The following is a 27,940-nucleotide window of genomic DNA, read 5'->3' as shown; positions in this document are numbered from 1 at the left end:
TCAGTGCATTAGTCTCTGGGATCTAGGGCATCTATGTTGGATATGTTTCTCCCATGAATTTTCTTGTGCCACTGCTATTTAGAACCCAATTGCCTAACTGATGGACTCCATGAAGCACAAAGGGAAAATTAGCGCTTTACCTGTAAATTTTGTTTCTGTTATAATTAGACCCACCAGCTTGTAACCCTCACTCATTTTGTAACTTTTCTTCAAGAAGCTTAAGCCATACATGATTTCAAGCCATACATGGTTTCCTCCTCTTGGACTTTATTGGGAATGTTTTTCTTGACTGGCTGTATTTGTTCTGTTTGAATATTCTAATATTTTACTTAAGTCACACATTAACTGGAGTAGAGAGTGTAGCAACACAACTGACACATGAAAATCTGCTTTGTCACTCTGACTCAATAAGTGCCTGAGCTACTATCCAGATCTCTTCACTCATAGAGCTAATCAGCAGAAAGAGTTTGCCGGCAGGGTTTTAATTGGACTTTTTCAGAGTTTCTATGTCTTCATTAGAGTCATGTAGCAATTTTTTTTGCCAGATTCAGCCCATGGTATCAGATGAAAATGAACTTTCATGAAAAAATGGCAGCTGTAACCTCACATGTACATATATTTGAAAGCAGTACTACTGTGGAACATTTCCAGTTATAATGATGCTCAAGTAAATGACTCTATATGTTGAAGTGATTTATACTGCTAATGTTAATCTATCATTATTATCAGTTATTTAAAATCATAGTTATCTTCTTGGTATACAGACAATATGCTTACTTGTCTTCAGAAGACTTCCTAAAACAGAAAAGATAAAGATAGAGACTGTGATAAGGGAAACTTCACAAGGATCTTTAATGTGGTAGAAATGTAATTTGAGACTCTGATGATGAAAATATGTATCAGGACCATAATACCTTTTAGGAAGAAAAGATAAGCAAGTCACCACCCATGGATGGTAAAAGTATGTCGGTAATATACATTTCTAAATATCTTCAACCTTAGCGAAAGCTAAACATAAAATCGTACCAGTCTGAAAAGACCAGGTCTTTTAAAACTGCTATATGCCTGATCTATACATGATTTTCAGTTAGAAAAATACTTTTTTCTCAACAATGAGCTGTGCCAACAAGATTTTTTTTAAAAAACCCTGATGTTACACATATTCCATGCATTCAGGAAACACTTTCTCCTCTAAGAAGGAATTAAAATGCAAACACAGAGCTTTTCTAGTTAGACTTCCCACTTAACCTGTTGTTTTCTGGATGGCTCATTAAGACAATCACACCCCAACAATGCTGTAATAATTTAGCATTGTTGCCGAAGGCCAGCTACACGATATGTTTAATGTACATTCCAAAATTATACAAAATATTAAAAAGATAGAATCTGATTACATACAGCTCATTCTTTCCATAAAGCTGCCCTGTGTAACAAAATAATTTGTTTTAATGTACTAAATATTATAAACAAAATGTTTCATAATACAGTTGCACTGAGTTAGAAATAAAGGTGTAATAATCCTGTGTTGAAATGGCTTTAACATTGCAAAGAACCTTGTACCAAGGGCTCTCTGGACCGCATAAGCTATAATTAAGCTTGTGGTTGTAATTCCACAGAGCAATTTAATGATTCTTCAGTGTTGATCTAGGGAACAGGAGAATATGCACGAAAAATGTAATAGCTCGTAATAATTAGGCAAGGGAAGGTTGGATTCTTACAAACACTCTACTTAACTAGGGTATATAGTTGTCATGACAACAGTGACAAGATGATAAAAATGTCTTTCCTCTGAACTGCTGAAAAATATATATTTCTTCTTCTATCATATGTCACAGTGGCAAACATCTGATTTAGTAACGATGTAGTATACTTGGTAACATATCTCTATATCCTGACAAATGTATTTTGCATTTTTATAGGATTTAATCAAATATCTGATGTACATAAAAATGCTGCATGAACTAGCAATTCTTTGAGAGTTTCTTTTGCTTCTTAAATCATTTCTTTTGTACACAGCTTCTCAAATCAAGTCATATGAAACCTTGGATTTTATCTTCATCATTGTTCACAGTTCATTGTTAATATTTCAACAAGAATACTTTAATAGAGAAAATTTTGCATTGTTCAAACAAAAACTGATTTAGTGTTATCTAAAGAAACAGTATGGATATCAGTATGGATTTCAGATAAACAATTAAAAATGAGTTTGGCAATGTGCTTGGGATGGATATCTGAGTGTGGTCAATTGTCTTGTAGATATTTGAGGCAGGCAGCAATACCATTGTTGTGAGGTATGTCGGTGTGTACAAAGGGGACATCCATGGTGGAAAGGATGGTGTTCTGAAGGAGTTTGCTAATGCTGTGGAGTTTCTGGAAGAAGGTGGCCTTTTATGCGGTGAGTGGGTTGAGGGTGTTTTCTATGCGTCCTGCTATTCCTTCAGTAAGAGTGCCATGGGTTCCCTTGTTTGTGTATCTTGGGAAGCATGCAGAAGGTGCCTTGGGTGGATTTACTGAGGATGAGGTGTAGAGTTTTAGAGTTGTTGGCGAAGGATTTGATGACATCCTTAATTTCCTGGGTGAATTTGGGTAGCCTGTTCCATTATGTGATCTTCTACTTTGGTGGAGTTTCCTTGTTTGATGAAGGCAGTTTTAAATGTGTTTACACATTGCCAAACTCATCCACTTCATCCTCACCCATTACAATTTTATACTCAACAAAAAACACTTTGTCCAAATCCTGGGAACAGCCCTGGGTACAATAATGGCTCCCCAATATGCCAACCTCCTCATGGGCCACATTGAGGAAGAATTTCTGGACAAATACACCATGAAACCAATGATATACGTGAGATTCATCGATGATATTTTCATCCTCTGGGCAGACGATCTAAACCCCCTCATAGATTTCCACTGCAATTTCAATAACCGCCATCCATCCATCAAAAACTCTCTAAAACGTTCCCATACTAGCATCAACTTCCTGGATACCACGTTCAGCTTCAACAATGGAACCGTACAAATGACTATATACAAAAAAATTCACAGATCATCACACTTACCAGTAATCACCCCAAACACACCAAGAAATCTGTTATCTACAGCCAGGCTCTGAGATACCACAGAATATGCTCTGATGAGAAAGTCTGGAATACACACCTTAACATACTTAAAACCACTTTTACCAAAGACGCTCTACCAGAGAAGCAGACCACATCATGAAATGGGCTACCCAAATACTCCTAGAGAACCTGCTTCAACACAGGAAAAAACCCACCCTTTGACCACACACTCAAGTTGGCACCTACCACTCCTACAATGGAATCAATAAGGCATATTATGAAATAATTACAACCCATACTTCCTGAAAGAACTCTTCTGGCCTCCAAACCACCCCCCTGCCTCACCCAGTTGATCATCAGAAGCAAGCTCCTTATAGACCAGGACCCCCAACTCAAAGCAGCAACACACCCTGCCATAACAACAGATGTAAAACCTGCATACTTATCTCCACTGCTACAATGATTAATACCCCCCACAACACACCTTTCAAGATCTAAGGGTCCTACACATGCCTATCACATGTGATGTACCTCAGACAGTGCACTAAATGCCCCAATAACAACTATGTGGGTGAAACCAGACAATCATTGAACTCATAAAGAAAAATGATAAAAGAGAAAAACACCACATCACCTGTGGGTGAATACTTTTCACAAAACAATCATTCCATATCTGACCTCTCAGTTCTCATCCTCAAAGGAAACCCGCACAATACCTTCAAAAGATAAGTGTGGGAGCTTAAATTAATATCTTTTCTAGATGGTCTTTGTCAAGGTTCCTCTCCCACTCTGAACGCTAGGGTACAGATGTGGGGACCTGCATGAAAACCGCCTAAGTTTATCTTTACCAGCTTAGGTCAAAAAGTTCCCCAAGGTACAAAATATTCCACCCTTTGTCCTTGGATTGGCCACTACCACCACCAAACAAATACTGGTTACTGGGGAAGAGCTGTTTGGAAACGACCTTCCCCCCAAAATACTTCCCAAAACCTTGCACCCCACTTCCTGGACAAGGTTTGGTAAAAAGCCTCACCAATTTGCCTAGGTGACTACAGACCCAGACCCTTGGATCTTAAGAACAATGAACAATCCTCCCAACACTTGCACCCCCCCTTTCCTGGGAAATGTTGGATAAAAAGCCTCACCAATTTGCATAGGTGACCACAGACCCAAACCCTTCTATCTGAGAGCAATGAAAAAGCATTCAATTTTCTTACAAGAAGACTTTTAATAGAAATAGAAGTAAATAGAAGTAAAGTAATCACCTCTGTAAAATCAGGATGGTAGATACCTTACAGGGTAATTAAATTCAAAACATAGAGAACCCCTCTAGGCAAAACCTTAAGTTACAAAAAAGATACAAAGACAGAAATAGTTATTCTATTCAGCACAATTCTTTTCTCAGCCATTTAAAGAAATCATAATCTAACGCATACCTAGCTAGATTACTTACTAAAAGTTCTAAGACTCCATTCCTGGTCTATCCCCGGCAAAGACAGCATAAAGACAGACAGAGACCCTTTGTTTCTCTCCCTCTTCCCAGCTTTTGAAAGTATCTTGTCTCCTCATTGGTCATTTTGGTCAGGTGCCAGCGAGATTACCTTTAGCTTCTTAACCCTTTACAGGTGAGAGGAGTTTTCCCCTGGCCAGGAGGGATTTCAAAGGGGTTTACCCTTCCCTTTATATTTATGACAGTCTTAATAAAGACACTAATTTATATCTTATTACAACAATCTGTAATCCACACACACCCCTTTTATGTCCTTGGACTATAAAGGTGTTAATGGCCCACTTCACCTTGTTTGCAATGTTATTCTAGCTGTTTTGGTCCCAAGATATTAGTGAGGTAATATCTTTTATTGGACCAACTTCTGTTGGTGAAAGAAACCAGCTTTCGAGCAACATGGAGCTCTTCTTCAGGCCTGGACTAACAGCTCTGTCTAGCTTGAAAGCTTATCTTTTTCACCAACAGAAGTTGGTCCAATAAAAGATATTACCTCACCCACCTTGTCTTTCTAATATCCTGGAACCAACATGGCTACAACAACACTGCAAACACACAGATTAAACAAGGTAATACTTTTGAATAACTAGTTATGCCTGGTCCACAATAATTTACAGTGAAAAATTACAAAAAAGTGGGATTTTTTTCTAAATTGGTTTAATTTTGCTCATGGGTATAATAGGCAAGAAAACCACAATTAATATGTAATTATTGTTGCATCATAACTCTAATGTTAACTGTAATAATAACCTTTTAAATAACCTAAACAGCCAAGCAGTTCAGAATTTGTCATTTTTGACCATTTGACTTCCGATTGAAAAATAGCAGCTCTTCCCAGGAGAAAGCCCACGCTGGATCTTTGCAAAATTTAGCAATTCTTCTGGGCAATTATTAATATCTCCCCCTCTGTCTTTTAATTATTTTTTTACATCTTTTTCTTGCCAAATATATTGAATATGGGGGGAACAAGGAAATTTTAAAAACCCTTAGGATTAAAATATTTATTTTACAATGCAGAGATATTTCCATTCTTCAACGTTTCACTTTGGTATCAGCACAAAAAGTCCATGATTCATTGCTGTGCTGCATTTCTATTGTCTTTACCAAGTGCTCTGTATACCAGAAAAGCGAATTGCCACGTCATGTAGTTGCTCAGAAAGGCATTTATTATGTCCAACATTTGCAGAAGTGGCCAGTTGTTTTGAGTGCCCAATTTCAGAGATTTTTGGCCTAAATTTGAGAGGTGCTAAGTACCTACAGCTCCAAAAGAAGTCAGTGGGAGGTGTGGATGTGCAACCCCCCTGGAAATCGGGCCATATGGGTCTCAATTTGGGCACCTACCATCACTGTCACTCTTAAAATGTAGGAGCTTATCTGTTAAAACAGCAGGATAAAAGTCATTTGAAACCCTTGTGTATTATTAATGTGTAAGTGCCTTTTGTCTCTGGGTTACAGTAAGTGGAGAGCTGTCTGTTTTTCTCAAAAATTAAAAAAAACCCAAACAACCTTAATGAATACTTTTTATTCAATCACAAATGTTCTGTCTGTTTTCATATCTTTTTCTAATTAAGTGCTTCTCTTCCAGACAGCAAATGGGAGGCATATGTTAGTCACAACTACTTTTTGGCATTTTGGGAATTTTACATTAAAAATTACACATTCCCTATGTTTTCTGTGTAGATACAGGCTCCAATAACACATGAGAATCTACTAACATGGACCCCTGCAATTTTGTCTGGGTGCAGGTTCCACAGCAGTGGATCACTTTTTGGGATGCAGTACAAAGTTGTGGTGTGATGTGCTAGAATTAGGAAAAGAATGTCATATTTAGAATGATTGTCAATCCAGTTAGCTTTCTTACTTTAAATAAGAACCTTACAATTAGGTTTGTCAAGTGATTAAAAAAAATTAATCACGATTAATCACACTGTTAATAATAGAATACCATTTAAATATTTTTGGATGTTTTCTACATTTTCAAATATATTGATTTCAGTTAACACAGAATACAAAGTGTACAGTGCTCACTTTGTATTTATTTTTTATTACAAGTATTTGCACAGTAAAAAAACCAAAAGAAATAGTATTTTTCAGTTCACCTAATACAAGTACTGTAGTGCAATCTCTTTATCGTGAAAGTTGAACTTACAAATGTAGAGTTATGTAAAAAAAACTGCATTCAAAAATAAAACAATGTAAAATTTTAGAGTCTACAAGTCCACTCAGTTCTACTTCTTGTTCAGCCAATCGCTCAGACAAACAAGTTTGTTTACATTTGCAGGAGATAATGCTGCCTGCTTCTTGTTTACAGTGTCACCTGAAAGTGAGAACAGGTGTTCTCATGGCACTGTTGTGGCTGGTATCACACGATATTTACAGGCCCGAAGCACTAAAGATTCATATGTCCCTTCTTGCTTCTGCTCAATAACAATCCAAAGCAGTGCGGGCCGACGTATGTTCATTTTCATTATCCGAGTCAGATGCCACCAGCAGAAGGTTGATTTTCTTTTTTGGTGGTTCGGGTTCTGTAGATTCTGCATTGGAGTGTTGCTCTTTTAAGATTTCTGAGAGCATGCTCCAGACCTTGTCCCTCTCAGATTTTGGAAGGCACTTCAGATTCTTAAATCTTGGGTTGAGTGTTGTAGCTATCTTTAGAAATCTCACATCGTACCTTCTTTGTGTTTTGTCAAATCTGCAGTGAAAGCATTCTTAAAATGAACAACATGTGTTGGGTCATCGTGCAAGACTACTATAATATGAAATATATGGCAGAATGCAGGTAAAACAGAGCACGGGACATACAATTCTCCCCCAAGGAGTTCATTCACAAATTGAGTAACGCATAATTTTTATAACGAGTGTCATCAGCATGGAAGCATGTCCTCTGGAATGGTGGCCGAAGCATGAAGGGACATACAAATGTTTAGCATATCTGGCACATGAATACCTTGCAACGCCGGCTACAAAAGTGCCATGCGAATGCCTGTTCTCACTTTCAGGTGACATTATAAATAAGAGGAGGGCAGCAGCGTCTCCTGTAAATGTAAATAAACTTGTTTGGTTTAGTAATTGGCTGAACAAGAAGTAGGACTGAGTGGACGTGTAGGCTCTGGAGTTTTACATTGTTTTGTTTTTAGAGTGCAGTTATGTAAAAAAAATCTACATTTGTAAGTTGCACGTTCACAACAAAGAGATTGCACTACAGTATTTGTATGAGGTGAATTGAAAAATACTATTTCTTTTGTTTATCGGTTTTACAGTGCAAAAATTTGTAATAAAAATAATATACACTTTGATTTCAATTACAACACAGAATACAATGTATAGAAAAATGTAGAAAAACACCCAACATATTTAATACATTTCAGTTGGTATTCTGTTGTTTAGCAGTGTGATTAAAACTGTGATAAATTGCGATTAATTTGTTAATCGTAATTCATTTTTTTGAGTTTATCCCATGCGATAACTGCAATTAATCAACAGCCCTACATTCAATACATTCTCACAGAACAACAGGTGAACTGATTTCCACAAGCAGTAAGGCAGCTTCCATTCCAACAGAGCTGAGCTCATGAATTTATACAGCAAAGGTTGGTTCTGAGACTACAAATCTTGACAGACTTTAATTGTGAATGGTTACACAGGCTTTTAAGGAACTTGTATTATCTGTATGATCATGATATGTAATCTTCTGTAGAGTGTTGGTATGTGTGTGTATGTATGCATGTATATTACTTTAGCTGACATAATGCATGAAGCATTTTAAGAATGTATAAAGTTTAATATAAAAACATTTTCAGGAAAAAGAATGAGGAGTACTTGTGGCACCATAGAGACTAACAAATTTATTTGAGCATAAGCTTTCATGGGCTAAAGCCCACTTCATCAGATGCATACAGTGGAAAATACAGTAGGAAGATATATATATACACACACACAGAGAACATGAAAAAATGGGGGTTGCCATACCAACTCTAATGAGAGTAATTGAGTAAGGTGGGCTATTATCAGCAGGAGAAAAAAAAAGTTTGTAGTGATAATCAGGATGGCCCATTTCAAACAGTTGACAAGAAGGTGTGAGTAACAGTAGGGGGAAAATTATCATGGGGAAATAGTTTTTAGTTTGTGTAATGACTCATCCACTCCAAGTCTTTATTCAAGCCTGATTTAATGGTGTCCAGTTTACAAATTAATTCCAGTTCTGCAATTTCTCATTGGAGTCTGTTTTTGAAGGTTTTTTTGTTGAATAATTGCGACTTTTAAGTCTGTAATTGAGTGTCCAGGGAGGTTGGAGTTCTCCAACTGGTTTTTGAATGTTATAATTCTTGATGTCTGATTTGTGTCCATTTATTAAATGCACCAAAAGTAACATGTATTACATTCTGAAATTACATTTCATAAAGCAAATGTGAATTGTCCAGACTCTCTCTAGTAGAAAACTAAAGGTGTGTGTGCTTTTTCTGTATGAACTTTATTTCGACTGAGTGAAAAAGATTTGTGACAGCTGGTTTGGAGTCTGTGATATCTTAAATGTTAGAACTAGATAGTTTCCCCATAATCTTAGGCTTCATGGCACCCGTTTTAGCCCGTTGATTTCATTAAATCATTTATCTTACATAGTTACTGAATTACAGTGCTTTAATTAAATGTATCTTAGACATTTAGGAATAGTTTATTTGAATAGGTCATTTAATTATACTTTATCTGTAAGAAAGTATTAGCTGAGTTAGCAAGGCCATCTGTAATGCCTTTTAGTTCACTCACACCGAATTGTTCAGATAAAGACTTTCAAGTGCTGTCTAAATAAGGAAGAAGCCTTGGTAAGGTTAAGTTTAATGAAGGACACCAGAGAAGCATACACCCTCGACAAGTGGTAGAACGTAAACCATTTGCTGCAGCAGTGGGCTTTTTCAATTTTTACCCCCTTGTTTTTCAAAAATATTAAAAAATAAGAATGCCTGTCCTTCAGGATTTCAGGGAAGATGAAAGCGAGGAGGAGGAAGAAGAAAGGGTGGGTGGCAGTGATAACTTTGAAAAGGTGCTCACTTCTTTTTTCACTGTTTTAGTTTACTGATATTGAAATGCTTTCCCTTTCCTTTATAGGTGTTCCTTAAGCCTGTTATTGAGGACAGAAACATGGAACTGGCCAGAAGGTGCACTGAAAATATAAGTGATGTAAGTGACTGTAACCATTTGTGTCCTTCAATTATATTGCTTTCTTCTAAAGGTTTTATTTGTATTATTCTTATTTCTTCAGATTTATAAAATGTAGCTATAGGTGCCCATCCTAGGTTCTGGGTGCCTACTCAATAGATTAAAACATACAAAAGAATATAAATGGGCCCCAGGAATATGTGTATGAGGAAACTCCATTAAAATGTTACAGAATCTCATGAAGGCACTCAATTAACAAATTCCAAATGAGTTGTTTTAGAAATATAATGTATGTCTGCATTTGGCATGAACACCTTGGATCAGATCCGTAGTGGGCATAAATTGGAGTAGCTCTGTTGGCTTCACTGAAGTAATATCAGCTTTATGTCAGCTGAGGATCTGGCCCCCTGAATGAATTATGAAAGTGAAGCTTTGAGCTTGAGTTTGTATTTATTGCGGTGCCCCTCCTGGAAACTTGAATCCCAGGAGGAACTTTGCAACTGTGCACTAATTGGGGTTCTGTTTTTGATTAGACACAGAGTGACAGCTCTCCTTCATGGACTAAATATATATGGTGACTAACAGCAAAACAGCCATTATATAAGAGATGGTGATTTGCCTCTAAAATAATCTTTCCAGCCAACTCTAGGCTGGGATGTTTTGGCAATTGATTGATTAGTAGGACTGCAAAGTGCGGGCTGGTTCATCTTGTATTGTAACATGGTGCATAAACTTATCGTAGCATTATTATCCAAGGTGAATAAGTATGTTGACCTTATGAGATTAATACATGCAGAAACTAGAGTATAGAGGATGCAGAAAATTCATTACTGGAGGACATTTATTAGGAAAGAATAGATGGCCGCTAGAAAAATGGTACATCTGGAATGTTTAGGAGCTGCTATGCTGGGAAGAGAATGCAGCTTGACAGGGTCAAATCTTCTCTTTTGCCCGAACACTGTGTGGGAATACTTAAATCTTGGTGTGGGCTGAATATTGGATATAGCCTTAAGAGAAGCCAGTAAGGTGATTACCCAGTAACATCAAATTATCTTAAGAGGTAGTACAGGCTATTAATATTTTTATCAAAGGTACTGATGGTTACCCATGTGTTTTTGTTTGGAAATGTACTGTATATGACACAATACCTGTGAAGTCAGGTAAAAGCCAAAGTAAAAATGAAGCATTAGGCTGACCTGAAATCCATTTATTGTTTCCGTACTACTTATTTCTAGATATGATTGCTGTTATAAAGGCAAAAAAATACCCTGAACAGTGTTGATAAACTATTTGTTTTAATTAGAAAGGAATTACTATTGAAAAGTGTATCATTGGTGGTCATGGTGGCTGTTGCTGCTGTTAATCAGTTGATAAATATTGTGGAGATATCTTTCTTTGATTTTTCTGTGAAGGTTTAGGGGCTAAGATGAATAAATGAATTAAAATGAGGTTTCAGACCCTGTAATTGTTCAAAGATGTCGCTTTTGCTGAAAGAGTGTGTTAGATTTTCACTGAGATATGTGAAGCTTTCAAAGGATAATGATTTCTGTATGATATTATTATAAGAAATGCAATGGTCCAGAACCAATATAATTTCAAAGGGAATTCTCCCTATTAATATACTAAAATGGAACCCGCATTTTGGGCCTGATCCAATGCTCACTGAAATCATTGGATGTGTTTTTATTGGCTTTTATGGGTATTGGATCAGGTTCAAAGTGAATTTTTTTTAATCCCCCCAAACCTTCACCATAATTGAATTTTCACTATTACTAGAAAAGTCCTACAGTACTCAGGGAGAAAATTTCCCCTATCACTATACATCTTCATTCTAGGAATCGTGCCAGAACCTCTTGACCCTTTTTGGTTACAGGGGAGACACACAGCTGTGAAGGGTTTCTCGGGGGATTGTCTTCACTCACTTCTGGCAGCACCTGCACAAAGTTTGGGAACAGAGCTCAGTGAATATTCCAGTTTGCTTTTGGATCCAACCATGTTCATAGTTCTTTACATTTGCTTTTTTTTTAAACATTTGTGCAAAGTACTTTTTGTTTGCATGACTGTTTCGGGAGGAGCTATTATTCATGCAAATATGGAAATAGATTAGTGTATTCACTTGGTAATGAACAAAGTTGTACTTGAAAACCTGTGTGTGTGTGTATAAATGTAAATACATGCCCAAGTACATGCACTCAGAGGTTTCAGACCCAAATTTTCTCATTACCATGTAGAAAGGAAAGGGACTGGAAATGAAGGTAATATGTATAAGTCCAACGTAAGTGGGTTTCAGTGACTTTGTGTGGCTTGCAGTTTTACCCTAAGGTGACCTTGTGACAGCAGCACATGACCTTGTGACTACAAGGCTGAGTTATTCCCTTTCCTTCCTTGCAAGGCTGTCAACACAGATACTCTGTCAGAGTGCAATGGCATGATTGTTCATGGCTTGAGATACTGTGATCATATTATGTTCACCCTGAGTTCTTTATAATCTGACTTTAAATTGGCACTGTTATTTTTAAAGCCCTTTACGGCATGCAAGCCTTGGGTCTTGTATGAGAGGATATCCGTTCTCATGTTCCACTGTTTAACAGAGTTCAAGATGCCTTTAATTCTCACTTACGTTGGACTTATGTGTGTTACCTTCCTTTCCAGCCCCTTTCTTTTCCACATTTAAATTGGACCCCTTAATTTGTTGTTATTGTTTGTATTTTAAAAGGGGACACGGGGTGGTGTTATGGGGAAAGTAGGAAGCTGAATAAAGTTATTAAGCAAATTATCATAGTCCTTTCTGTAAAAGGGAAATAGCTTGCCTCTTGAATCATCATACTGCATTTCATATGTGCATGTTACTAATGTTTCTTTATCACCTGCAGCAAATTCCCTTTAAACATAATGCTACTTACCATCTAATTTGCCACATACTGTAGTCCAAATTGTAGTTCTTCTAATTCAGCATCTCCTTGCCATCGGCTGGACATGGTGAAGATTAGATCCTGCCAGAACTTTAATTACTGTTTTTCTCAATTAATAGTGTTTAATGATGGTTAATAAAAATTAATAGAAAATGCATTTGTTGCAGTTCTGGTTTCTTTTCTTTTCTTTTAACTACAAAAGAATTTGAAGTACTACACTGTGGTTCTGAGAATTGTCTGTAGACTGGAGACAAAAAATTATTTATTGTTGGTTAAAATGAGAAAAGTAATTACGACCCAGTTAACTATTGTTTCAAGCTGCTTTTCTCAGTATTGGATAGAAAATGTGGATGCATGATAAACTGTGTCTTAATTAAATCCTCATTGAATATCTCATTGGTCTAATGTTTCAGAGTTTGACTTTTCATCTTAAGATTTATATCCAGTTTGAAACAAATTGTTCAGGATATAATTTGTTGTTGTTAAAAGCTAATACTAACCAATGTACAGTATACCAGTGTTTCCGGAGCCAGATTCTGCCCTCAGTTACACATGTGCAACTCTACGGACCATATCCATATGACTTCAGTAGGGCTGCATTGGTATAACTGACTGAATTGGATCTGGCAGAATTTGGTCCGTTTGACTCTTCTTTTGCAATTGTAGCCCACAACTACTCAGTGTAGTAGTTGTGCAGAACTGTTGTGCCTAAATGTGAAAACTTGTCATTTAAACGTTATATTTTTAAAATGGAAGCAATTTGAAAAACAGTATGAAGTCATTAAGGGCCCAATCCAGCTCTCGTTGAAATCAATTTAAAGACTCATATTAACCCCAGTGGAAATTGGCTCAAGCCTTAAATTGTGATATATAAGGTCATGTTTTCCCATAAGAGGCCAATTTATCCAAAAAGGGGCCTTAAAAATCAGTATATCTTTGTCAACATCTGAATAAAAATAATTCACAGTGAATTTGAGGGAAAAATGTATACCTGTATATTTACCTAAGTGGCTGCATATGCAGCTTAATCTTAAAAAGTTTTAAGTATATTTTTATCATATTTCAAACAAATTCACAGGAACAATAACTTTCACTTTATTGATGGATTAGAGCTGTAGTAGGATGGTTTCCTGTTCTGAACACAGTGTCACTGTTTTATTTTACACACTATATCATACATACATCCATAGCTTATACTAGTAGGCTGTTTAAGAGTCTTGAAGTGTGAAAGTTACATTTGTGTGTGTGTCTGTGTGTACACATATGTAGTGGAGATGCAAAAACTGTTACTTTTTAATGTTTTCCTTCAGTATGGTACCTAGAGAAAAACTCAAATTCCACAGCAAGTCATAGATTTTCTGCTATTAACTTCAATAGCAATTGATATAAAGTAGCAGAATAGAAAACTATTGTGAATATTACTGTTGAAATCTTTGATTCCCATTTGTTGTAAAACAGAATTGTGGTTGTTTTAATATCCTGTGAAATAAGAGTCAAAGAGACACAAGGCCAAATGCAGAACTGGTGTAAAGAAAAGTATTTCCACAGAAGTTAGTTGAATTATGACCAATTATATCAAGGTCGGATTCTCCCAATGGGTTTATAATTATTAGTTAAAATTATACAAGTATAAAGGACACAAAAGGTATATATTTGGCCTGAGATTTTCAGAGGAGCCTAAAAAAGTTAGACATCCAACTACCATTGAAATTCAATGGGATTTGGGAGCCTAAGTCCCAAAGGAAGAATTTTTCATAATCATATCTTGTGAGGTCTAAGAGATCCAGTCATCCTTGCATAATACTTTGTAATGAATAGGAGGTCACTTGCAGGCAAAAATTCACACTTGGCCAAATTAATATTTTACTCATCCAAATTTTAAACCCCAAATTTGAATAAGACTATAAGCTTCTGTGCTCATTTCTTCCAGTCATTGCTTGTATTCACCACATATCCCCACCATTTATGCTTCAGAAACTTCTTGCCTACTTCATACATATTTCAAGTGCAAAAATGTCACTACAGTATTCCGTATGTCCTTTTTCATCTTCCAATTGCTTGATGCCAATTGATGCAAAAATGTCTGTAGCAGAACAGAACATCTAGGATCAAGATCCTGTCTTATGTCCTGTCATAATTACCCACTCAAATCTTGCGCTCACAACCAGCACATTCTGATTGGGGCTTCTAGGAGCTGCCAAAATAAAACTAGAAAAATTTCCCGTAATTCAAGCAGGTGACCATGAATGATATCACTCTCCTGAGGCTAACACAGAGAGATAAATCATAGAATATAGAACATCAGGGTTGGAAGGGACCTCAGGAGGTCATCTAGTCCAACACCCTGTTCAAAGCAGGACCAAGTCCCCCAATTTTTGACCCAGATCCCTAAATGGCCCCCTAAAGTTTGAACTCGCAACCCTCGGTTTAGCAAGCCAGTGCTCAAACCGCTGAGCTATCCCTCCCCCAAATGATGTTGCTTGAATGGCACCAAAGCCCGGGCCCATTCACTGCAATGCTTTGTTCTGCAATGATTCTAGACTACTTGCTACTGGCTTGGCGTGGTAAAGTGTCCTACCATGTAGTTCGGAATAAGGTGCCCTCCCCAGAAACCTTTTGCAAAGGCTTTTAGACTACTCCAGGAGAGTTTCATGGAGATGTCCCTGGAGGATTTCTGCTCCATCCCCAGACACATACTTTTCCAGTAGCTATAGTGGCCGCGAATGCATCCCAAGTCTTCAGGGCAAATTAATCATTAAACACGCTTACTTTTAAACCTGAATTATATTGACAAAGGTACACTCACCAGAGGTGCCTTCTCTGGCTTCATGGTCTGGGACCCCGCCTTAGGAGGGTTGGGAGGATACTGGCTCCAGGGTGATGAACAGTTCCTAGCTGCCGGGGAGAAGGGATTCTCCGCTTGCCTGCTGTGTGCTATCTTCAACCTCCTCCTCCTCATCTTCCTCATCCACAAAATCCTCATCCTTATTATGTGAGACTCCCCCCTTGCAGGTGTCCATGGACAGTGGTGGGGTAGTGGTAGGGCCCCCCCCCCTAGAATTGCATGCAGCTCATCATAGAAGTGGCATGTATGGAACTCTGACCCGGAGCGACCGTTTGCCTCCTTTGTTTTTTGATAGGCTTGGCTGAGCTCCTTAATTTTCATGTGCCACTGCTGTGTGTCCCTGTTGTAGCCTCTGTCCATCATGCCCTTGGAGATTTTGGCATATATATTGGCATTTCATCTTTTGGAATGGAGTTCTGCCTACACTGATTCTTCTCCCCTTACAGTGATCAGATCTAGTGCCTCCCATTCGGTCCATGCTGTAGCTCTTTTGCGATTCTGGAACTGCATGGTCACCTGTGCTGATGAGTTCTGCATGGTCACCTGTGCTGATCAGCTCACCACGCTGGCAAAACAGGAATTGAAATTCAAAAGTTCCTGGGGCTTTTCCTGTCTACGTGGCCAGTGCATCTGAGTTGAGAGTACTGTCCAGAGCGGTCAGAATGGAGCACTCTGGGATAGCTTGTATGATTTAGTTGGGGATGGGATGATTTAGTTGGGGATTGGTCCTGCTTTGAGCAGGGGGTTGGACTAGATGACCTCCTGAGGTCCCTTTCAACCCTGATATTCAATGATTCTATGATAGCTCTCGGAGGCCAATACCGTCAAATTGTGTCCACACTACCCCAAATTTGACCCAGTGAGGTCAATTTTAGCACTAAACCCCTCGCCGGGGAGGAGTACAGAAATCGATTTTAAGAGCCCTTTAAGTCGACAAAACAGGCTTGGTCGTGTGGATGGGTGCAGGGTTAATTCGACCTAAATTCGTAGTGTAGACCAGGGCTTAGAGACTAACATTCTCTAAGGTGCCACAAGTACTCCTCATTCTTTTTGCTGATACAGACTAACACGGCTACCACTCTGAAACCAGTCTTACCATGGAGTTACAGACAGTCCCCTTAGACTCTCTAGTCTATCTTGCTACCCAGACAAACTGGATTTAGTAATAAATGGTCACTTGTCTTACACCAAAAATCACATCTCATTCAGGTTGCTTCTAGTTCCAAGAGACCAGTCATTTACCCCAAATCAGTTGGTACCCTAGCTCTTATACCAGAGACAGCAACTGTAGCCAATCCTGTAATAAACTATCTAAAATTTTATTAGGTAGGAAAAAAGAAATGAGAGTTGTTTATAGGTTAAAGCAAGCAAATGTATACACACATATGAGTTACCATCTAACTCCTAAGAGTGACAGAGTTGTAGTGATCTGTCAAGTCAAAGTGTCTGTCAGGGCAAACCCAGAAGGCAGTCCCTGGGGATTTCTGGCTTCAGTTTAGAGTCTCTGGCTCTGTCAGAGTTCAAACAGCCAAAAAGATTTCCTTCATTTGGCTTCCAAGTCCACAGAATGAGCTTCCTTGCACACAGCATATTCTGGGTGTGATAGGGCCATTAATCAATCCTTTGTACTGCAGTATTTCTTGATGGCCCATCTGACTTCAATAGTCCTTCTGGATGGGCATAGGATGATTCCCATGCATGGGTTCACAAGTTCAGAGCAAACCTTTTCAAAACTATAAAGCAAAACTTACATATTTTCTTAGCATGGAATACCGACATTACAAGTGAGATTAATGCGTACAGCAATTTACAAAGATTTCATATAGTCTAAATACATTCTTAAAAGACTACTTATTTTGACTCAAATAGTCAAAAGACTACTTATTTTGAGCAAAACGAACACAGAAGTGAACTGGTCTGGTCTCCAGCTATGAGTTTGTTAGTTCTTAGCAAATGCCTGCAGTCTTGGCAAGAGCTGGCATCTGGCCTGACAGTGTCACAGGCTGCATCATGGAATATTTCTTACCTGAAAATTTCCTTTCTGTTAGCAACATCTCCCTCAGTTTTACCCTCCCTAATGGTTCATTAGCCAAGGGGTCAGCTTTTTAGTTGGACAATTACTGTGCAGACAGTTGCCTGCTGTACAGTTAATGAGTTAGCATTTGATGATGATGATAGTATCTGTACACAAGTTTTAGAATGACTCATCTGTGGCAAGCGGGAGAAGGAGGCATGGCCAGCACATGCTGTGCTGCAGTTTTGAACTGCCTCTGGAAATTGCTGAGTGAAGGGGAGCAGGCATAACAGAATTGTGGGAGATGCTACTTACAGAAATTATGGGGTAAGAAAATTTTTATTTTCTATTGCTCAGGCTGTGTTGCTTCTGTCAGCAAGTCTTCAGTGTATAAATGCAAGGTGCTACAGTGCAGAGTGTGAAAATGAGGTTAGAGAGATGAGAACAGAAGAGCTTAAGTCTAAATAATTCACTTTACATTGAACCATATCGATATCAATATTGAAAGAAACTTCAAGCAGTTAAGGTTGCTTAAGTGGAATACCTACCCACACACTTCCTTAAAAACAAGGAAAGTTCAGTTGAGCTATCCTTCTTTAAATGTATGTTAATCCTTTCACATTACATTCACCATCTTCACTAACTTATTCTGTCCCTCAATAAATAAGTCCCATTCACCTCCAGCATAGTCAGTAACACGATACGCATTCCTCGCAATCACACTGTAACACAAAACATTAACTCAGACCACAGCAACAATAACATAAATATTTGTTAGTTATCTGTATCTCGATAAAGCCTATGATGTGGTGGTTTCTCATGGGAAAGTGTGAGTTGAGACTTTATTTTTGTTGGGTTTCTAAAATAACTATTTTAGGGAAAGAAGATCCATTGCTTTGTTTTGTCATCCTCCACCCCCACCTTGGTAGCAAAAAATGATCTCCTGTGTGTGTGAAAAAGACTTTAGGAATGAGCTTATGACTTTTTTTTTCTGCCTTCAAGAAGAGTCTGACAACTGCACTACACAGCTATCTAGAAGACCTTTACTTCAAATGCTAGAGACTTTGGGGACAGCATTTTGAAACCTGCCCCTCAGAATTTATTCATGGATCTTGGATACATAAACACTGTAATTGCATGTTGTCAAGGTTCCTTCCCCACTCTGAACTCTAGGGTACAGATGTGGGGACCTGCATGCAAGACCCCATAAGATTATTCTTACCAGCTTAGGTTAAAACTTTCCCAAGGCATAAACTTTGCCTTGTCCTTGAACCGTATGCTGCCACCACCAAGCGTTTTAAAGAACAGGGAAAGAGTCCACTTGGAGACGTCTTCCCCCAAAATATCCCCCCAAGCCCTACACCCCCTTTCCTGGGGAAGGCTTGATAAGAATCCTCACCAATTTGTACAGGTGAACACAGACCCAAACCTTTGGATCTTAAGAACAATGAAAAATCAGTCAGGTTCTTAGAAGAATTTTAATTAAAGAAAAGGTAAAAGAATCACCTCTGTAAAATCAGAATGGTAAATACCTTACAGGGAAATCAGATTCAAAGCACAGAGAAACCCTCTAGGCAAAACCTTAAATTACAAAAAGACACAAAAGCAGGAATATACATTCCATTCAGCACAGCCTATTTTACCAGCCATTAAACAAAAGGAAATCTAATGCATTTCTAGCTAGATTACTTACTAATTAACAGGGATTGTGAGGCTGCATTCCTGATCTGTTCCCGGCAAAAGCATCACACAGACCGACAGACCCTTTGTTCCCCCCCACTCCAGATCTGAAAGTATCTTGTCCTCTTATTGGTCATTTTGGGTCAGATGCCAGCGAGGTTACCTTAGCTTCTTAACCCTTTACAGGTGAAAGGGTTTTGCCTCTGGCCAGGAGGGATTTTATAGCACTGTATACAGAAAGGTGGTTACCCTTCCCTTTATATTTATGACACATGTGGGAAAATGAAGATTTTGTATTTGCAATGTTTGTGTATAGAAATTTAGAGGCTGTTTTTAGTACTTTTGACATGAAATCAGGGGGAGAAAACTCTCTTCAATACCCCCTTTCTTTCAAGATACTACAGGAATTGCAAGTAGTGGGTGACAGTACACTGTAGGTATAACAAATAATCCTGTCTTTTTCATATGTCATATAAAAGATTTTGTGATTTTTTTTTACATCATCTAGGTGCTCAGTGAACAAGTTTAAGTTTCTGTTATAACTTGATCTTCTTGCTGTTGTAGGTTTCTATTTGACGTTATCTGAGTGGTTTTTCTCTGTGGCTTACTTTGTTACATGATGTGGTGTTTACAAGCCACTTGGCACAGTATTTTAGTGTTCTGTCCAAATGAGTAGAATAAATCTAAAAAGGTAATTGTCTTTTTCTATTTTTAGGGTCAATTTAAATTCATTTTTTCTCTTTGTAGATCCACTATAAAGAAGAGTATGAAAAATCTAAAGGCAAGTTCACATTTGTATCTGACACCCCTCAGTTAAAACATGTGAAAAATATGAGTGCTTTTATTTCTGAGGTAAGATATAAAAGATTGCAGAATATTCTTCAGTACTTAGTTACCAGTAAAAAAGCCCACTAAGTTGAATATTGCGATTCTTGAGGGGGCGGATTGGGGAGTCTATTCATATCAAATAGCAAGAGAATCCAAAAGTTTTAGTGGGTTATAGGAGTGTCACTACTGTATGCAGTTTAAGTGTATAAAGGTAATGTAGTATTGTATAGCACCTTTCTTCTAGGATCCCACATCGTTTGACAAACATTAAATGTAAATACTTCTGTGAGAGTAGACCCCTTGTGAGCTAATGGACCCGCTCATTAGCCTGGGATAAACAATCAGCCATGCTTGGTTCTGTTTATGGTCTTTCCCCCAGGGCTCTGTTTATTCTCCAACTCAAAACAAAAAGAAATACAGAACAATTAGAAAAGCAATAGTCCTGGTCTTGACTGGAATTGTGGGATCCTCTGGCCTCCAGTAACTAAAGGGTCTGGACTTGCCCTCTTGAAGCCTTCTGCTGCAGCCACAGGAGACTGTGCGCTCAGCTGTCTCCTGGTCTCAGGCTCCCTCATGGAGGTGGGCTCTTCATTGATATCCTCCGGTGGGAATCAGACCCAATCATTAGCTGCTGTCCTGCTGGGTCAGCTGATTCCCTGCACCTGCCTGCTGGGCTTCCCTCCAGAACAGTGCCAGTTGGTCCCTACTCCCCCCAGCCCCTGAAGTGGTAGACCGCCCTGTTACACTCCCTTTCACAGATGGATGGACCAAGAGAAATCATTATTATTTGTTGTTTGTATTACAGTAATGACTAGGGCTCCATTGTGCTAGGTGCTGTCCAGATACATAGAAATAGATAGTTCCTGCCTTGAGGAGCTTACAGTCTGAATAGCAAACAAAGAATAAGAGAAAGGGATAATAGGAAATATTATCTTACAAGTGGAGAACTGAGGCACGGATCAGGTAAGTGGCTTGCTCAAGGTCACCCAGGAAGTTTGTGCTGAGCTGGGAATTGAACCCAAATCCTAGTCCATTGCCTTAACCACAAGGCCATCTTTCCTTCCTACTGGCTTTGCATAAGACCATACAGTGGCATACCTGATATCAAATTCTAAGTATACTGACTCCAATTCCTACTTTCCATACTTACTAGACCAAATAAATGAACATCAACTCTTAACTGCACGCTATAACTATCATGGGCCACATTTTAACTCACAGTGGAAAAGTTTTCTCTCTCAACTCAAACTCCAGTAAAAATGTTTATAATAACATACTATACATATAGAACAAAATTTATTCGGAGTGTGGAGTACCTGTGCAAGGTCCCTCCATGCTACTTGGGGTGGGGAGAAGGACCAATGATGAAGTTGCCACGTAGTGCCCCCTTATATGCCATAGAAAGCTCCTCTTTTAATCTGCAGAGGGTAGCACAAAGTCCTTAGGCTGACATGAGAGAGTGGGAGCCTCTCACTGTTTCTGGGCTGGGGAGTTGATTTCACCCCTTCTGTATTCCCCACTTCTTAAATTTCCTTTCACCCTCCACCCCGTTGCTTTTTCCTCAATCTCTCTCCTCCTCATCCCCATCCAACCAATTCTTTCAAAAAGAAACTCTTTCAACATACCACAGAACTTATTTTAAAGGGTTTATTCTTTCTGGAGTTCATCAGCTGAAGTAATGTCTTAATTCTGACAGTATCTATTGCTTTACATTTTGGGAAGAGCATATTACTTGTGTCAGGGGGTGGCATATTTTTCACTCTGGCAAGTAGGTTCAGTTCTTGGGCCAGTGAGTGTTAGGTACATTTTTCGGTCTGTGTGAGTCTGTAAATGTATGCATGCATACACACATATATGCAAGGTGCTACTGAGCCAAAAATATAGATTTCAGAAATGATTAGACCACCTCTTATTGACAACCACTTATGTCCTGGCACTAGGAAGAAATGTTCCTGAAGGCATGTTGTTGCATGAATGTATTTTTGTCTATTTTGGGGGTGGAGAGTGAAAACTGGGAAGGGAGCCTTAGCAAAAGGAGTCAGCATATTACTGAGAATCAAAAGATCTGGGTTCCATTTCTGGTTCTGCCACTCACTCTGTGAGAATTTACAGACTCACACAGACTGTGGCAAAGTCACTTAACCTCTGGGTGCCTCAGTTTCTCATGTTTTGTATATAATAAACTGTGTCCAGTTATTCATATCTGAACTGAGATTTTTATATAATTCACATGCATTCCATATATTTTCTCTGAAACTTCAGTGCTGATTAGTTGTAAGTCTAGATCAAATATAAAAGCATATGTTTGCTGCTTTACTGACATTTATCTTCATGTGTCAGGAATAGGTAGGATAACTCACAAGTGGAATAACCATAATGGAGTTATTCTGAATTTTCTCATTCAAACATAAATGATATAACTGAGATAAGACATCATATAGCCTATAGAAGCCAAATATATGTGAAGCTGTTGCTGTTTTGTGCTATGTTGTTTAGTATCAAATGGCTACAGCATGTGGTGTTGCTGATTGTTAATAAAAGAACACTTAAAGATTTAATATATAACAAAAGTAAAAAAAATTGCTTTTTGTTTCAAAAGTTTTTTAGAGTGCTGTTTAGGTAACATGTTTTGTTGCAGTGGTTGAATACGATAAAGTGTTAGCTGACTAAGACTGTAAATTGCTGACCTCTAGTGTTCCATAGCCTTTGTTGGAGAACGTAGGTATTTTTAATATTGTATTTAGGCATCTTTTGTCAACTCACAAAAAAATCTGGGAAAAACGAATTTTCTGTATTTTAAAAAACAATAATTCATGGGAATAACCAGAGTAATAAATAATTAGACATGGTCCAGTTGGTGCATGTCAATTAAATATGATAATGCATTTAAGATGGCATATTCCTGATATCAGTGATTATTTTTAAAGATTGTTTTATTAATTTAAAATTCATGCTCCTGACATACTTTGCTTCAGAGACAAAAACGGAAGCAAGCCAACAATTCTGTACTATGCTGCTGGCTTGCATCACTCTGTTGTGAGAAAGTTGCCATTGGGTTTTCTGTGCTTTGGTAATGATGCTTAGAAAATGCTAGCTTTGAATGGTAGTGAAAACACAGGAGAAATAACAAGAAATTTTAAAACAATATTTGATGTAGAAATCTTAAGTAGAAATTAATAAACAAATTGTTGTCTTCATATTCTTGTATTTGCCAGTGAAAATTAATTAGTGCCTCTTATTGAGTGTCTCAGTGTTCCGTTATTTGTTTCTCCACTGAACACAATGTGCAAAACTCCAGAAAACTGAAAATATGTAGATAATTTTGCTTTTTGGATCAAGAAGTGAATTAATAAGTGGCATATTTTTTTACTGACTTTGCTTGCCTCATTCAAGGCTTCCTTCAAAATTTCTTCAATTTTAACTATCAGGTACATTATAGTGATTCATGGATTATATACACTAATCTGAAATATAAAGTGATTTGAAAATAAATGTGTATTCTTAAATTACTCTATAAGACTTTTCTAGGTCTTTTCCAGTACAAAGTTCTTTTGTACCATTTTACTTCAAAGTAAAACAAAGTGATTTGTTTAGTTACTATGTGATTCTCTTTGAAGTAATTCCTGCATTTTTTTGTCTTTTTTTCTTTCTAGGCAAAGTACAAAGGATCTGCTAAAAAAGACCTTTCCAATTCTCTGTATAAGCAGATGCCAGCCACAATTGACAGTGTGTTTGCAAGAGAAGTTACACAGCTTCAGAGCAAGGTAAAGTTTAAAAAACAATTATTTTTAGTTTTTACAGATTAATTATGCAACAGAACACTACTACCCCCAGTAGCTTTAAACTGATATTTTATTACATATATGATTCACAGGATCCATTTCTCAGCTAGTGTATTGGCGTAGCTCCATTGATTTCAAAGGAGGTACTGCATTTTACATCAGCTGAAGATCTGGCTCATTATGTTTAGTAAATAGCATTTGAAAAACAGTAAGTCATTCATCAATGCATACATTAATTATTCCATAAGATGTTGTTGCATAATGTACGTAAAAGAAGACAAATCAAAATTATGTTGCAATCTACATGATCCAAGTGCCATATTGGCATTGTAAGATTTTTATCAACTCCTTACTGATAAACTCACAGCCTAAAAATATGGCGGTCTGATTTTCAGAGGTGCTTGAGAACCCATATCTCCTACTGACTTCAGTTGAAATTGTGAATGTTCAGCATTTTTGAAAATTAGGCTATACATTTTCAGTGTTATTCATCAGATTCCTACCAGTTTGAGATAGAAGGCCTGACTTCATTATTTAGTCCATGTTTTTTTGCCAAAGCTCAATTGTTCCCTGCAGTCTATTTTTAGTGCTTTCTTTAGTCCAGTTGTGTCATTCAGATGGCATTGAGGGTAGAAAGCACTTAAGAACCCAAACATTTTTCTTGTTGGAACTCCACAAGGCTAAATAGCAAAACGTTGGTTTTGAACTCGTGCATTAAATCAGGGGTTCTCAAACTCGGGGTCGGGACCCCTCAGGGGGTCAAGAGATTATTACATGGGGGATCATGAGCTGTCAGCCTCCACCCCAAACCCTGCTTTGCCTCCAGCATTTATAATGGTGTTAAATATATTAAAAAGTGTTTTTAATTTATAAGGGGGGGTCACACTCAGAGGCTTGCTATGTGAAAAAGGTCACCAGTACAAAAGTTTTAGAACCACTGCATTAAATGGATATCTAGAACTAATGCTGTCTACCCACCAGGTATTTGCACATTTTAGGTATTGCTCCCCCCACTTTCCATCTTAAACACATTTTTGAGACTCTTTTGAGACCTACCAGACCAGCAAAAGCAAAAAGCATAACATGATGCAGCTTTCAAGTACCTGAAGGGGGGTTCCAAAGAAGATGGAGCTCAGCTGTTCTCAGTGGTGGCAGATGACAGAAAAAGGAGCAATGGTCTCAAGTTGCAGTGGGGGAGGTCTAGGTTGGATATTAGGAAACAATATTTCACCAGGAGGTTGGTGAAGCACTGGGAATGGGTTACCTAGGGAGGTGGTGGAATCTCCATCCTTTGAGGATTGTAAGGCCCGCTTGACAAAGCCCTGGCTGGGATGATTTAGTTAGTGTTGGTCCTGCTTTGAGCAGGAGGTGGACTAGATGACCTCCTGAGGTCTCTTCTAACCCTAGTCTTCTATGATTCTATGAAGCAAAACCACACTGCCTATTCCATATTACATAAAATAAGTCAATCATTCTACAGACTGATGTTCTATGGAAGTACTTTAAAGACTGTAACCATTCCTTTTGCAAATGAAAGAAAATGTTCATAGTAAAAGGAAACACTGAAATTAGATGGAGGAAATAGGTTTTGCTTTGTAAACTTAATTATCAAGTCAGCATTCAAAACTCCACAATGGTGGCAATGTATCAGTCATGTCTGTAATAAGCAAATGTATTAATGTGAATTATATTTTACCTCTACTAGTTTGAAACAGAATACTTAGTGCAGTAAGTTAATTCAGAACAGTAACTAAAATGACATCAACATGACATGTCATTATAACATGATTAATTATAAGACTAAGTAGTGTTGTTGTAGTCACGTTGGTCCCAGGATATTAGAGACACAAGGTGGGTAAGATAATATCCTTTATTGGTCTGACTTCTGTTGGTGAGAAAGACAAGCCTTTGAGCTTACACAGAAGATATTACCTCACTCACCTTGTCTCTCTGATTATAATAGTTACAGTTGAAATAAATTATAGATTGTAATAGTGATAAAGTAATAAAATTGTATAATGCTTTTTAAACACTTGGTTTGATTTATAAAGCATCAGTTAACTAGTTTGCCATGGGACTCACTCCTGGATCCATTCCAAATGAGAATATTATACAGAAATTATGTTTTCATATTTCATGTACAAAATCATGTTCTCTTACACACCAGTGATGTTAAGGAAAGGATCTGAGACTAAAAATAAAAACATTTGAGTCAGGAAAAAAAATCACAAAAAAAATCAATAGGGCTGCCCTTTTCTTATGACATTTATTGAAGATTTTGCCCAGCCATTCAATATTCCTAAATAAATAAATATGCAATACAGTAGGTGCCATGCTATGTCACCAGTGCTTCCTCTGAAGTTTATAATATCCCCTTTTAAGTGTACACACATTATAAATCATAATAGACCATAAAACCGAAGACTGCTGATATATTTTTCCAACTTGTGGTGTAAATCAATCCATCCTATAGAAAAAACCTGAGAAAGTGGTAAAATGACTTAAAAAAAAGTTTCAACTCAAGAGTTTTCAAGAAGGGGAAGAGGAGGTGGGGTGGTTACTTTGTTACAGAGCTGAATTTGAAATTGCTTTGAAGGAGCTCCTGAGGTATTCTCTCCTGGAAAATCTTCTTTACAGTATCCGAATCTAATCTATATTGTGTCTATCACTGTGGTATCTAGGAAGCAAATACAAAGTTTTTAAGCTTCAGTTTAGTCATGGTAGGATGATATTTGCTGCTGCTCCTCCCTCAGTGGGGTTATAGTTCAGTAGGCTGTCATTTTCTCCAAGGGACAATCTAAGATGGGGAATGGGAGGGAGGGTTCACTGGCCATTGTGCTACCACTTGTCTTGTGGAAAGGCTGTTAAAAACAGGGTGGAAAAGCTGTGCTCTCTTTCTGAAGGAGGTGATTGTTGGACCGTGATGGGGGTTGATTATAAATTTTAGACAATTTCCATGCTGACAGTAATAATTAGGCTCATTTGTCCAATGTTCTGAGTGGGCCAGAGATTACTTGGGGAAGTTGCATGGAAAATTCCTTGGTTTCAGACAGGACAGTGGCACCTAGAGAGGCCACTGCCCACCTACAATCACCTTCCCCTGAACTCTGTGGGGGGAAAGCCTGGCTCCACTAAAGTCACTGACAAAACTCCTATGGACTTTAGTGGAGCCAGATTTCACCCTGTAGAGTTCCAGCCACATAATATTCATATGGAGGGGGTTCTACCATACTTGAGAGAGGGCATGATTATATGTTCTACTATGCTTCCTGTGCTTGCTGTTCAGGTTTGGCTGTATTTATACTTTTGCTTCCCTGTGTGATATACAGCGGAGGCACAAATGTGACCAGCTTTGTTGGCTTTTATAACAACCCTTTTTACTCTTTGTTTTTCAATGTCTGGAAAATGGAAATCCATTCTAGCAAAATTTTAGAATTTTTGAAAACTTTTCCTTCCTGAATTGGAACAAAAAGTAAAAAATGTGAAATTTTCATGTGAAGGGATTTCTAGAAAATTTTCATTTGGGGGGAAATGAAACAGAATTTTTTGGCTTGTTGGCTGTCCATCTGGAAAGTTCTTATCAATTTTACTTTCTCCCTGCAGGCAGAAAGTGGAATTGAGATGAGCCTTCCAGCTGAGCAACCAGGGAGCCATCATTTTGACTTTTCCATTGGAAAAATAGACATTTTCTAGCAAGCTGGAATTTTCCCACAGAAAATTCTGATTTTACAAAAATGGCATTTTCCACTGGAAAATTCCCCATGAACTCTAGTTTTGTGCCTTGTCTTTTTCAACGCTGAAAAACAACTCTGAGACCCCCTTCCCCAACATTTTTTTAAAAAGTATCACACACAAAGATAAAGCATTTCAAATGGCTCAAGGAAGGAAATGATGTAAGGAACATCATTAAAGATTGTACACATTCCATCACTTTGTTTCTACCATGACAAAAAAATTGTGCTGGTTATTCCTTATCTGGAAAAAAAAGGACCCAAAGCAAATTGAAGATTAGGGCATGTCAGCAGACAATTTAATTTTCCTCTTTTGAGCAGTTGCTACATATGGATGTTTAATAATATTTTCTGCTTGTTTTTGATGATGATGATAAATCAAGTGAATCTTAAGTCCCAGGTTTGACTTCCAGGAGAGTCATAGAGCATGG

General features: G+C 37.9%; 2 protein-coding genes across 4 annotated transcripts in view; both read left to right on the top strand.

The window, feature by feature from the left end:
- Positions 1-27,940, top strand: part of LOC144260728 (LIM zinc-binding domain-containing Nebulette) — a 408,056-nt gene that overhangs the window by 274,984 nt on the left and 105,132 nt on the right. The gene's annotated exons all lie outside the window — the stretch shown is intronic.
- The window catches only part of LOC144261065 (nebulette-like), an 89,439-nt gene that overhangs the window by 2,488 nt on the left and 59,011 nt on the right, over positions 1-27,940 (top strand). The window contains exons 2-5 of the mRNA XM_077810189.1: positions 9,517-9,574; positions 9,667-9,738; positions 19,916-20,020; positions 23,650-23,760. Of these exons, the coding sequence (XP_077666315.1) occupies positions 9,517-9,574; positions 9,667-9,738; positions 19,916-20,020; positions 23,650-23,760 (346 nt within the window). The remainder of the gene's footprint in view (positions 1-9,516; positions 9,575-9,666; positions 9,739-19,915; positions 20,021-23,649; positions 23,761-27,940) is intronic.

The sequence above is a fragment of the Eretmochelys imbricata genome, chromosome 2, assembly GCF_965152235.1.
Source record: "Eretmochelys imbricata isolate rEreImb1 chromosome 2, rEreImb1.hap1, whole genome shotgun sequence".
Lineage (NCBI taxonomy): Eukaryota > Metazoa > Chordata > Testudines > Cheloniidae > Eretmochelys > Eretmochelys imbricata.
This window is presented reverse-complemented; position numbering and strand designations above follow the sequence as displayed.